Source organism: Leptopilina heterotoma, unplaced genomic scaffold, assembly GCF_015476425.1.
Source record: "Leptopilina heterotoma isolate Lh14 unplaced genomic scaffold, ASM1547642v1 Lhet_146, whole genome shotgun sequence".
NCBI classification, from domain to species: domain Eukaryota; kingdom Metazoa; phylum Arthropoda; class Insecta; order Hymenoptera; family Figitidae; genus Leptopilina; species Leptopilina heterotoma.
Window position 1 is genome coordinate 1187243 of NW_025110864.1, and position 14678 is coordinate 1201920.

At 35.7% G+C, this 14678-nt stretch overlaps 1 protein-coding gene across 1 annotated transcript; it reads left to right on the forward strand.

The window, feature by feature from the left end:
* The first annotated feature begins 10481 nt into the window (after positions 1-10481).
* On the forward strand, positions 10482-12260 carry LOC122498331. Its single transcript, XM_043606016.1, has one exon. It carries the CDS (start codon positions 10482-10484, stop codon positions 12258-12260), a length of 1779 nt encoding a protein of 592 aa, XP_043461951.1.
* The last annotated feature ends 2418 nt before the right edge of the window (positions 12261-14678 follow it).

The window sequence follows — 14678 nt, forward strand, 5'->3', positions numbered from 1 at the left end:
ATTTTTTTTGAAAAAATTTAGGGGAAAGAAGTCTCTTATATAGAATCCCACAAAGTTTTACGAAAATCGGCAAACCCTTTGCAAATCGTGATATTTCTGACGTGAAATGCCTCATATTAGTTATAAACGTATTGTAACCTTATATCACAGTCAGTGTCTTTTAGTAAAATATTTATATCCTCATATACAACAAATTCTCGGGAAAATAATTAATTTCACATTTCACAAAATTATTACAGTAGACTCTTTCAATAGTGCAGTTCTGAACAGTGCAGTCATTAGTGAGTTGAGTAGACGAGGTGTGTATTCGACTTGCGTCCTCGAGGTCTAGGGTTCGATCCCTCGTGCGTGCGATATTTTTCCATCTTAGTTCTAAGTGTTGAGTGTATAATTCTCAACAGTGTTACATAAAATATAAATTTAAATAATTATAAACAAAAATAATAATTTAGTAATTAATTAAAATAAATAAGATTGTATAAATTAATGAAAAAAAAAGAAAAAAATTTTTTTAAAACTTATTTCAATAAAAGCAATTTTGCTAATTATTTAAATTTTTATTGTTACTCATAAAAGTTTATTTACTACAGAAATATTAATAATAATTATTAGTATTCAACAAATTACTCCCTTTTCTTTATTAATCAAATAACAAATTAATATAATATAAAATATAAATTAATATAATTTACTAAAGGTAAATTTTGTTTTAGAGAACGCGTTACAGCATTTTCCAAATTTGTTAAATTTTACTTGCGAATCAGTAATTAGGCGGTGTTCTGCCAGTGATATTTTAATACTGACTTAGTACTGACTGCCGGTAAAAAATCAGTACTGGACAGCTTTACCAGCCAGGGATTTTCCAGTACTGATTTAGTACTGGAGTCAGTACTGCTATACTAGCAGTCAGTACTGGGTCAGTACTATGCCAGTATTACATTTCTACTTGGGCTAATAAAAGAGTCTACTGTATTTAGAAACGTTTTACTATTATAAAACTATTATTATTAAACTATTATAAAAGATGTTAATTTTTATTTTTGTCAATTTTAAACAGAATCGTAGATATTACTTTTTATATCGTAGACGATACTGATTAAGTTGGTAGTCTTAATAACTAAACAGCCGTTTAGTGAAGTTTACTTTTTGTTTTGTTGAACAAAAATGTCACCATATTTTTTAGTAACTATGACTCAGGGCTGTGTATATAATTGACTACTTTCTACTCTCCGTGTAATACCAATTTGTACAATCCATTTTCACAGGAAAAATGTAGCTGACCTGATTGGAGGTAATATTTACGAACTAGGAATGAAAGAATTTTTTCATTTAAAGAATTTTATTTAAATCGATTTTTTCCGTAAAAATTCTAAAAAATGACCATGCCGCCCCCTTAAAATAGCTGAAATTCTGTACATATGTATTTTTTCGTGAAAATTATGAAGGGCCATTGTCATTTGTTTTAATTTTTTCTAAAAAAATCGTTTTTTTATTTCTATAATTCGTAAATATAAATCAAACAATCATATTTCTTCCTAATTTTTGTTAGTATGAAAAAGGAGTTTAATTTTGATGTTTATTTATTTTTTAAACAATTAAAGCATTAGATGCAATAAGGGCACCCAATGAAAGATAGGAGAAGCAAAGTAAATTTATGTAGAATGTTTGGTTATGAAAGGGAAGATTGGGAGCATGTTTTAGAAAGGTTTTAATGGGTTTTTCAACAAAAGAAAATATTTATGAATATTTCATAAACAACCAAGACCAAAGAAAATAAAAATTATTATAAACAATAAAGTAATAATAATAACAACAACAAAGTTTATTTTAGACAAATAAATAAACGATAACTAAAATTTCACTATTAAAATACAAAATAATATTTATATATATATATATATATATATCACAAAATAAGAAAATTATAAAATTTTAGCCAAAGTCAATACAATTGGAGGGAAGGAGATAGGAATACTTTAAATATTTCTCGACCCAAAAATAATTTGTTGAGCGCCAGTCCTTTCTATGGACATTTTCTAATAAAAGAAAATTAGAGATTGACAAAATCAAAAGAGGGTGATTCCAAGGAAACAAGACCACCAGGTTAATTCCTCAGCAATCACAATTTATAATTACTAACAATATCAAGACCACGAGGTTAATTCTCTAGCAATCGTCACTTCTAAATAAAATAATATTTAACTTTAAAATTGACTAAATACCAAATTTCGTCACAAAAAAAATTTATAAAATTCTGGAAACAAAAGAGCAAAAGGGTTCAGGTCGAGAAATGAATAAAATATAGGGATTTTAAAGATTAGCTAGGACCGCATAGCCAAAGGAATAGAGCGACGGGATTCGAAGAAATTATACTCAGTAATTGCCAGAAAATTTAACATATATTGTAAGCAATTTTTAAATTAGTACAAATTAGGAGTTTTTAATTAATATTCGAGGTAACACAAATCATATAGATTTACATAACACACACATAAAATATACAATGAATAAATAAACAAATTATACACAATTATTTACACAAATTATAATTTTAATAAAATGTTCAGCCATAAATAGCCATAATAAAAAAGGGCACCTAAAAAGGTGACGAATCAGGTAACAGGGGAAAGCTAAAGGGGCACTTTATTTAAATAAATTTTTCGGGGTTGGTAACTTTGTGACGGGGAAGAATTCATTATAAAATTTAGAATAAAAAAAGGGAAGAGGGTAACAAAAGGCAACAAGTGGTTGAACAAGAGACATCGCAATAAAATTTATTATTTAATAAAAATTAAATAATCCAATAATAAAATTTAAATTCCAATAAAATTATTTTAATAAAATCTGATTAACAGATTTTAAATAAAAAAGGTCTCTTGTTTAGCTATGAGGCCGCCTGAACTAAAATTTAAATTTTCATAATTTTAAAAGAACATAGATTTCATTTATAATTTTTACAAACTTACGACACTTCACAAAGCTCGACAGCGACAAAAGAACAGCAAGAGGGCCAAAACACAAAAAAAATTAAAGTTATTTTATCACTATAAGAACTTGCGAAATAAAAGAAGAAAATTTTGAAAACTGCGTCTGAACGTGATGAAGGCAGGATCCAAAGAGAAAGATGACAACGATGATTGCCGGCTGTACCTTGCTGGTCCTTCCCCGTTTCTCCGTGCCGGTAGCCCCTAAGAAATCTTGTATTCTTACGCCGCAAAAAGGAGCGTAATTACTAGAAAAGTGACAAGGCCTATTTCCACTTTAAGAACAGCTTTCTGCTTCCAAATCCCGGTATCTTGACCCGTGTCTTTCTCGCCGTTCACTGTTTAGGGGAATTAGTCACTAATTTGTAGCTACTCTGATCCAAAACCAAATAATCCAAATTAACCAAAGAACAAAATATCGATCAGAGTGGGCCTTTAGTGACAATTAATTCGGGCCTAAATAACAAGTGGTTTTCACCACGACAAAAAATTGACGAGAAAATTATCCCGTATTTGTTCATAAATAATACTCCTGAATAATAACAAAAATTCCGGAATAATAATAAAGTTAATAATATTCAGGGTATTATTATTATGTGTAACAATTTTTGGGTTAGGTACAAGAAAAAGGTAACAATTTCAAGCTAATTTGGTAGTAGTTTCCGGTTGGTGGGGGAAACACAGCGAAAGCGACGAGTCTCGAAGAGTCATTTCTCAGAAGAAATGGGGAAATTCTCCTTGATTCGTACGAAGAAAGGGGGAAATTGTCAACGACGAGAGGGGAACTCTGCTTGCAGGTTGACCGACGCACGCCGTTTCCAATGATTTCATGCAAGATTTGAAGTATTCAGAGAATATAAGAAGCAAGAATTTCGAAGGCGAAACGATAATTTTTGTTTAATAATATTAGATTAACTTTTATGAAATTTAAACGAAGTTTATATTTAAACTTTTCTTTGTTATTGTTTATTAAGTCAAATTTGTTATTATTTTAAATTCGAATTTATGAACATTTACACTACCGTCCGTGAGTATCAAGACGCCCCTTTTTTCATTAGTGGAAAAATGCTTAAAACGTAGAAAATAGGAATGACAAAAATTTTTCGTATTTTTTCCTGAAAGCTAATGAAATTATGAAAAGATTGACACCTGATCGAAGAATTTTCGTTGACTATTCTGTCAGATACAGAAAAAATACTGGATTTTTCATGCTTTTCGTAAATTTTTTAATTTCTTAAAAACTAATTAACTTTTATTAGCGCTCTTGGTCTTGTTTTAATCTCTACCTTTTTAATGTAGAATCTAAATTATTAACTGGTATTGTGAAATAAATTTTTCCAAAAAAATTTGAAACCGTAAAAGTAGGATTAAAAAAATTAAAAAAATTATCATGAATATTAAAGTGTCAAAAAGATCAATGTAAAATATGTTCATTTAATAGATATACTAAAAATATCATATCGTATATATCAACGTGCAACACGTGTTTATAATCGCTCTGTGATTTTTGCTATTTTTATTGGTAATTTGTGTTTCCCGAAATAATTTATGGTGGTCTACTGGTGGTGCTTTTGCTCCGGAGGATTTTGATATAATTTATATCTTAACATTTTGTCAATATAGGACGGCTTTTGTCAATTTTCTTTTTTGTGTTGTGGGTGATTATTACTCGTCCTGAAAATATTGACTGTGAGTGACTTTATCTTTTCTAAACGTGTGTCACTATTACCACTCAACAGTGACGTATTATTTAATATTGTCACCCACTACTTTGCTCAACACGTGTTTATTATCTCAAAATTTTCACAATGCCGCCAAATTTGCTTACCACGACTTCTGTAGGTAGGAAGTGCAATAAAAATGTTAAGGAAGGTGTTTCTTGTCCTGGATGTGATTCTTTATATCATCAGAGCTGTGCAGCTGCTGTCAAGATTCTTCCAGATAAGAGTTTTGCCAAATGTTGTGGCTCTTCAAGATCTAGATCCCCTTCTCCATCCAGTTCACATAATGACATCGCTGCTCTATCTATTGACATTAAAGCACTACATGTTCGACAAGGTTTTGACGGGGTTAATCAATCCTTAGATGAAATTAAAAATGTTTTAGCAGATCATAACAACAGGATTTCAATGGTTGAAAATAATTTATCAAATGTTGTTGTTCGTCTGGATGAGGTCGAAAAAAGTAACTAGCACTAATTTAAATGAGTATATTCTTTCCGAAGTTGAACGTCGCTTGAAGGCCAAATTCAACGTCGTACTTTTCAATTTACCTGAACCTGTTATTAATCATTCTTATAATCTTGCTAAAGATAGTCAGCTGGTCTCTGACACTTTTAAAGTGATTCAACCCTCTTTTTCTCTTCCTGAAGATTTGAAAATTTTTCGAGTTGGCAAATTCTCTACTTCTAGGCCTAAACCTCGTCCTCTAAAATTACAGTTCACTTCATCGAACCTCGCAACCGAATTTTTGGATGCCGCCAGAAAAGCCGCTGCAAACTTGAAACTCGATCAAACACTCAAGAATGTCATTTTCGCGGCCGATCGAACCAGGATACAGCAGGACCAATTTCGGGCTCTCAAATTGACGTTGCAGGAGAGACTGAACCAAGGAGAAGCCAATTTAACCATACGGCATATCAATGGAATTCCAACAATTGTTCCATTTCACCCGAGAGCAATCAATCCTCAATAATATCACGCCAATTGACTTTTTATTATCAAAATGTGCGAGGATTGAACACAAAATTATCTTCTGTTGTTAGTTTTCCGGATATGTTTTCATACAGTGTTATTTGCCTTACTGAAACGTGGTTTTCTCTATTTACAGACATTTCAAAATATTTTCCTGTTTCAAACTTTTCGGTCTTCAGGGATGAGCGATCTCTACGCAAAGGACGAGGTGTACTCTTGGCTATAGACTCTTCTATTCATGCCTCGCAAGTGAACCTTCTTTTATCTGACTCCTTAAAAGAATTAGTGAATTTTGTAGCTGTTCAAATTTTTCTCAATAATACAAACTTCATAATTTTATTACTTTACATTCCACCATCTCTAAACAATAATTTGTATTGTGAAGTATTTGAATGTTTTCAGGATCAATCTTTTTTACTTAACACTAAATTAATAGTTCTTGGGGATTTTAATATTCCTCATTTTGTTGAATACTTAAAAAAATCTAACTCTACTGAATTTTACCATCGCAACATTAAGTCAGAATCACTTTTAAGTTTCGCTCGTACTTTTAACTTAGCACAATATAATAATGTCAAAAACGATTTTGGACAGATACTTGATTTTATTTTTTCTCCAATTGCTTTAAACATTACTAGAGCTATTTTTCCCATGGTCAATCCTGACAATTATCATCCACCCCTTTCTTTTATTTTCCATGTGGAATCAAGCTCAAGTATATTGTCTTTTCCTTCTAATAGTTTAAATTTTAGACGAGGAAACTATGAATCGCTTTATTTAGAATTTCTTTCATTTAATCAAAATGACATTTTTATTGAGACAAATATAGAGACTCAATCACTGCGACTTACTGAAATTTTTAAGGACTTAATACATAAACATGTCCCTATTTTCGATCCAAATTCAAAAACTCGTAAGAGACAATATCCTCCATGGTTCACAGGGGATATTATAAGTGATATAAAATTAAAACGGACCTTGTTAAGACGTTATCGTCAAAATCATTGTGACTATTTAAAATTGCAGTTACATTCTTTTAGTTTAAATTTAAAAAGTAAAATTCACACAGCTTTTATTAAGCATCAAACAACCCTTGAGAATCAAATATTCTCAAATCCTAAGCAATTTTGGAAACAAATAAAAAATAACAAACATAAATCTCGTATACCCGAGATAATGAAATTTAATGATAAAAATCTCAATGGTTTTCAAGAAGTTGTTGTTGGTTTTGCTGATCTTTTTTCCTCTGTGTACCATTTGGATCTTGTTTCACACGTGAACCCTAATCCCTTTGTACTTTCATCCACATCATCTTCTATTGATTTTCAATTATCTCCCGCAAATGTTAATAGTGCTATTAAGTCTTTGAAATCTACTTTTACATCTGGGGTTGATGATATTCCTGCGTTTTTATTAAAGGATTGTCGTCCCTTTATTTGTGATTCTTTATGTACTATATTTAACAATATTCTAAAAACTGGTTATTTCCCTGATTGTTGGAAAACAACAAAAGTTGTTCCTGTTTTTAAATCAGGGAAGGTTGAAAGTGTTTGCAATTATCGTCCTATATCTGTGATTACTAATTTTGCTAAGATTTTTCAGAAATCCATTGCTTTACAAATAACTTTTGCATTGTCAACACAATTGTCAACAGCTCAGCATGGTGGTGTAGCAAAAAGATCTACAGTTACAAATCTTATATCAATTACGCAATATATTAATGACTCTTTTGAAAATAACAATGAAGTTGACGTTATCTATACTGACTTTTCTAAGGCTTTTGACAAAGTTGACCATTCTATTTTATTTGACAAATTATCTCGTCTGGAAATCCCTTCTAACTTAATCAAAACTCTAAAATCTTATTTAACTAATAGAACAAATTTCCGGTAGTATTAGCCTTACTCCTGCAAGCGGGGCTCTGCAGGAGTGGACTTTCTTTTCCCTTGCTACTCGTGGGTCTTCAAATGGAGAATCAATTCAACAATTTAAATTTGGGTGACAAAAGGGTCTCGTTGGCTGCGTCTACAACCTCCTCGGAAGTTGTGGATGTGACGGTCTCGAACCCTGAAGTCGTGGGTCAGTCTCCCCCCTCCTCTTTGGCTGCTCCTTCGGGTTCTTCGGGATCTGATGGTAATGTGGTCTTAGGTGGGGAAGGAGATTCGGAGGCTGTAGAAATGGCCCCAATCAGAAGAAAGCGCCTTACCGGTTCTAAAAAGAAACGGTTAAGGAAAGAACGGCTAGCAGCCGGTGTAAACAACTTGGTTTCCTCGGGTGTTGCTACTGGGTCGAAGAGAAAGAGTGGCCAGGATGCATCACCTCTGGAAAAAAAGAGGGTGTAAAAAGGCCAAAGTCGGTCCAACAGAGTACCAGGAGAGAGGGGTACAATGTTGGGCTAACAATGGCCCAAATGCCAAATCCTCTAACGATGGTGGTCTGTGGCGAGGGCTACCCAGATGTGGCGCTTACAGATAAGCAGTTTGGACTTCTTAGGAAGACCGTTGTGACGCTCACCTGTGAGGAGCCGGTCGAAAGGTGGCCGCATTTTGAGACTTCCTTCTGCAGAGGAGGAGTCTTTATCTTCATCGCTTCCAACCCGGAGGCTGTGGAATGGCTGACAAAATGTGTGGCCGACCATGAGCCCTGGGAGGGAGCGAGGTTGAAAATTGGTGGGGTTGAAATGCTCCAAAGAATGGTAAAGGCTATTGCGTGGTTCCCGGGAGAAACGGCGGACGCGCAGACGGTCTTGCGACATTTTGAGGCTTTCAACCCCACGTTGAAGACATCGACTTGGCGTTTGCTGAATGTTGATGGGTCTCAGGTGGCGAACAGGGGTGACAAGAGTTTTCTTCTTGTCGCTCAAGTCCCTGAAAGTCAGGCGAGGGCTATAGAGGCCCTCGAATTTAAGCCTCACTATCACTTTGGGCGGATAACCTTTAAGGTAACTGTCCCTGATCGTGACGGCACAAGCAATGTAGAGGAGGGAGAAGAGCAAACATAATTCACTGTTTGCAAGCTCTCCGCTATTCAGATTAACTTGCATCATAGCAAAGGCGCCTCATCAGTACTGACGAGGAGCATGGCTAAGTTGCACACAGGCATCTCACTAATCCAAGAACCATGGTTAGTAAGAGGTGTATTAGGGGGCTTCGTGGGGCTGGTCTAATTTGTTACAGGGACTGCAGAGCTGCCAAACCCAGAGCGTGCATTCTTACTAAGGGTGTCAACGCAACTCCACTATTGGATCTGTGTTCAGGGGACCTAATGGTGGTGGTAACTAACCTGGAGGGTATAGGTAAGACGGTCGTAGGATCGGCATATTTTCCATATGATAATAAAAATAATCCGCCAATTGAAGTTCGTAGGTTGGTGGGCTACAGCTGTATGGAAAAGGGACTTCCTCTGCTGCTGGGCTGCGATGCTAACTCACAACATACGGTGTGGGGGAGCTCAAAGGACAACCAGAGAGGACAGGAGCTACTAGAATATCTAATCGGAACGAATCTAGATATTCTCAACACGGGTTCGACCCCGACTTTTAGCAATGCGATTAGGCAGGAAGTGATTGATATCACTCTCTGCTCCAAAAGCATTGGAAATAAGGTAAGAAGATGGAAAGTTTCTAATGAACCTTCTCTTTCTGATCATTCACAGATAGTCTTCGAGGTGGAGTCTGCGGTTCGATCCGAAACTAAGTGGATTCGTAATCCCAGAAGGACGGATTGGGCTAGTTATATCTCAGAACTTCGAAGGACACTTTTTGGTTTACCGGGTAAGATAAGAGATTATCAGACCCTGGATGAGGCGGCCAATGATTTTACAAAGGCTATTAAGGCAGCTTATGAAAGTAGCTGGAAACCGACAAAAGTATTCTCGGGAAAAGAGGTGTGCTGGTGGAACGAGAGATTAGAACATCTCAGGAGAGAAACCAGAAAACTCTTTAAGCGTGCCAAGAAAAGGCGCACGACTAATGGTTGGTCTGATTTTACGAAAATGAGAGACGACTATAGAAATGAAGTAAGGAAAGCAAAACAAGACAGTTGGAATGCTTTCTGCTCTAGCATCGAAAAAGGGAAAGAGGCGGCCAGATTGGATAAGCTGCTCGCTAAGAACCCTGATGCAATTCTGGGCACTTTAATGTTGCCGGACGGGACTTTCTCTGAGTCGGAAAATGAAACCTTGGCTTGTCTGGTCCAGGAACACTTCCCGGGCTTTTCGAGGTCTGGGGAGGGCGGATCCGATCCTGAGCCGCCAACAAACCTTCCGCAGGCTGATTACCGGTCGCGGAGGCAGTTGGCTAACAGGATTGTGACTGCCGAGAGGATCAGATGGGCCACGGAATCTTTCAGCCCTTACAAGTCTCCGGGTCCTGATGGCGTCTACCCTGTCCTCTTGCAAAGAGCGATAGATGAGGCTGTTGGACCATTGGTAAGGCTTGCGAGGGCGAGTCTGACTCTGGTATATGTCCCGATAGCGTGGAGGGGTACAAAAGTTGTATTCATACCTAAAGCGGGCAAGAACGGTTATACCTCACCGAAGGATTTCCGTCCTATTAGCCTTACATCCTTTATCCTAAAATTAGTTGAAAGGTTGGTGGATAGATATATTCGCAGTGAGATTTTGGAGCGGTTCCCGCTACAAAAGGATCAATATGCGTATAGAGCGGGATGCTCTACGGAAACAGTAGAAGCCTGCAGTAGACCTAATTGATGGGCAACTGCAGAATCAGGGCTTTGCTGTGGGTGTTTTTATGGACATAGATGGAGCTTTTAGTCAGGCCTCTCCGGAATCCATAAAAAGAGCTATGACAGCTTTTAATATTCCTACAGGAGTGGTTGATTGGACCTGTCATATGTTAAAAAACAGGAACCTCTTATCAACTAAAGGAGACTCAGTCCTGAAAGGGACAGTCAACTCTGGATGCCCCCAAGGAGGTGTTCTTTCACCCTTGCTCTGGTCCTTGGTGGTGGATGAACTACTGAGAATTCTGACCGAAGCAGGATACTATGTAATTGGTTATGCGGATGACATTTTGTTAATCGTTCGCGGTCCCCACCTTGAAGTTATACTCGAAGTGGCCCAAAAGGCGTTAAACCAGGTAGATAAATGGTGTGAGAAGGTGGGTTTATCTGTAAATCCGGGGAAAACGGAAGCGGTTATCTTTACCAGACGGTACAAGCGGAAAGCCTCGTGCTCACTTACGCTGTCCGGAAAAGAGATCAAATACACAGAGCAGGCAAAATATCTAGGAGTAATCCTGGATAGCAAACTGCTTTCGAAAAAGCATTTAGAGAAAAAATGTAAGAAACTTACAGCTGCTCTTTGGCAATGTAGAAGGGCCATTGGTGGTAGCTGGGGTCTCAAACCGGATACACTATTGTGGATCTATGAAGCAATTCTGCTCCCTAGGCTGACCTATGCTTGTGTGGTCTGGTGGAGTAGAGTTGAGCTAAAAACAGCACAAACAGAATTGGAAAGGGTAAGGGGGATGGTACTTAGAGGCATAACGGGGGCGGTGCGTACAACTCCTACTGCTGCCCTTGGTGCCCTGTTGGGGCTAGAACCCTTACACCTTACAATTAAAGCAGCGGCGGTTAAGGCTGCCCTGCGGTTGAGTGGACCTGTGGGCCGCAGGGAGGTGGGCAGATGGCGTCTCCCAAAGAAATTGGTGAGAATCCCCCTTCTAAGTATGATTAGGGACAGAACTGTCCCTTTGTACCTCTTCGACAAAAAGTATAGGATTAATATACCTAGTAGAGAAGATTGGATAAATGGACTGACAAGTATTCCAGCTGACTGTAAAGTCTGGTACACAGATGGATCAAAAGGCGGAAATGGAGTTGGTGCAGGAATCTATCATGTAACCTCCCAAGTGGGACACTCCTTTAAGTTGGGGGCCACTGTTACTGTGTTACAAGCCGAAATTGTGGCAATATTTTATGGTGCTGTTGAAGCCTTGAAAAATTGTCACAACAAAGATATTTTTATCCTTTCGGATAGCAAGGTGGCCATCTTCTCCTTGAAACGATACGTATCAACATCACGGCTGGTCGGTGATTGTCATAAAGCACTTAACAAACTAGCTGAAACGAACCGCGTTACCCTCCTGTGGATCCCTGGTCACAGTGGATTCGCGGGAAACGATAGGGCGGATGAGCTAGCCAAAGAAGGGGCTAGAAAACAACTTATTGGACCTGAACCTCCCATTGGTGTTTCCAACAAATGCCTGACACTGGAAATTAAACAGTGGATAGCTGCGGAACACCAAAGGGAATGGCAGGTAACTAAGGGCTGTAGACAAGCCAAGGTACTCATGGGAAGTAGTATTAACCCTATGAGGAAAGCGGAATTCCGCAAATCAAATAGAAAAGAGGCAAAGATCATAACAGGGCTATTAACTGGCCATGGTGATCTGCGCTATCATAGGCACAAAATGGGGATCCTAGACGACCCGAAGTGCCGTAGGTGTGGAGAGGAATATGAAACCCCGATACACATCTTGTGTCACTGCCCTGCACTTGTGAAGGAGCGGGAACACATTACGGGCTACTTCTTTATGGGGGAGACCGTTATTGCTACCTGAAACCTGGCCGAAGTCCTCCTGTTGTAGAAAGGACTTCGGATATAGGGGTGGTTATGGGGAACGTAAAGGGATTACCCAAGCGTTAGTGGCGTTGACCTGCAAGGTCCTAAGTCCACAACCCTCTTCTTAATAATAATAATAATGCTTCTCTTAGAAAACATTCAAAAACGTTTTCTTAAATATTGTACTTTACTTAAAACTAATAATTATCCTCCTCAAGGCTCTGATTATCCTTTAATTTGTAAGGAACATAATATTCTTACACTTGACCAACGTAGTAGTATCACTAAGTTCAAGTTTATAACTAATCTTATAAATAACTCTATTGACTGTCCAGAATTGTTATCATTTTTAAACTTTAAAATTCCGGGATTTAATAGTAGACACTATCAACCTTTTCTTAATGTTCTACCTTCTTCGTATACAAGTTTTCATGCGCCTATGTATAATGTTACAGAGACTATTAACTTCTTTTATAGAAACTCTTCTATTGACATAGATATCTTCACATCTGCGATTTCAGTAATTGTTAATCAACTAACACGTTTACATTCGGACACACCATAATTTTATTGTATCTCAAACTTCGTACTTTCAAAAACTTTATTTTTGTTTTATTATTCAACATTATAATTGTGTTTTATAATTATTATTGTTTATTATTTTGTTTCTATTGCCCATTAATGATCCTTGTGATTGAGGGCTTAGACTTAAATAAATACATAAATAAATAAAAAAGCTTTTTAATTACTTAACTATTTAATTTTAAAAAAATTTTTTTTTGAAAAAGTGTTAATCTGTTTTACAAAATTTTTTTATCCGACTTTCACAGTTTCAAATTTTTTTGGAAAAATTTATATCTCAATACCATTAATTAATTTAGTTTCTACATTGAATAGAGATTGAAACAAGACCAAGAACGCTAAAAAAAGTTAATTAGTTTTCGAGAAATTAAAAAATTACGAAAAGCATGCAAAATCCAGTATTTTTTCTGTATCTCACAGAATAGTCAACAAAAATTCTTCAATCAGGTGTCAGTCTTTTCATAATTTCATTAGCTTTCAGGAAAAAAATACGAAAAATTTTTGTCATTTTTATTTTCTACGTTTTAAGCATTTTTCCACTAATGAAAAAAAGGTACGTCCTGATACCCAGGCGGAAAAGTAAGACGAATACCGGATCGTCCAACCGTCTAGCGCCCACGCCGGTTGAATTGGAGAGTCAATGCCAGTGCAGGCAGTCTGTACCGATTCGGATGAGAATGTCTGCTGGCGCGGTACAAAGTCGGATCCGACGTTCAGTACAGTCTTTCTACTGTCGGCAGTACAGGCGCGGTACAAGATTTGATCCAACCGCCGGATCAAAATTTATACCAACTAGCAACCGGCGTTGTACTGGCATTCGTCCGTCTAACGACCCGAGCGGTACAGGCATTCTACCAGCTGAGAACTATATAATTTATTTTATTATTAATATATTAATTAATTTAATTTACTTACTTATTTATTGATTTATTATACATAAATTATAAGTAATATAAAATAAATTTGATTAGATTTATTTAATATTACTTATTTGTTTATTTATTGATAATAAATCAATAAATAAGTGAATTAAAAATTATTAATTTATTAATTTATTAATAAGAATATGATTAGAATATAGTAATTGTTACTAGTTTTCAAATTAGTTTTATTTTTATATATAGGATAATTTTTTTTATAAATTCGCTTTGAAAAATCTTACCACAAATATCTTTTAAAATCTGACAAGTTTTGCTATTTTTATTTTTTATAATAAAAATTAATAATAATAATAAATTTAATCCATCATGCTTTAAACATTTTTTATTTTTAATTTTTAAAGAGCCGAAAGTACATTCCAACTGTCATTCTATTGCAAAACGCGTCCGGCTCGGTGCAGGTTTCAGCCCGCCAAGCACCCGGCGTTGTACTGGCATTCGTCCGTCTAGCAACCAGCGCGGGCCAAATTATATGGTTTATAAAAATTAAAATAAAAGAAATGTTTAATTAACTATGCAAGGTGAGTGTTAATTAATATTCAATATTTCTTTCAAATTAATTACATTCATCTTTTTCTCTTTTTTAAAAACATTTATGAAGTATAAATGAAACGCAGTAAGTTACAAATGTTTATTTAGTTAATTTTGTATTGATTTCGAATAGTTATAAAGTGAAGTGTTCAACTAATTATTCCTAAATAATAAAATAAAGATAAATATTAAAAACATTGAAGATTAAATAAAAATATAATAAAACTTTAAATTTATTTGCATAATATAAATAAAATGCTAAAATATTGAAAAATATTTGAGTAAAAATTATTATTCACTTTATATATAAGTTTTTGTTTAGCAGTATTGTATATTGGCGTTGTTTTGCTCACATCCGCAAGCGA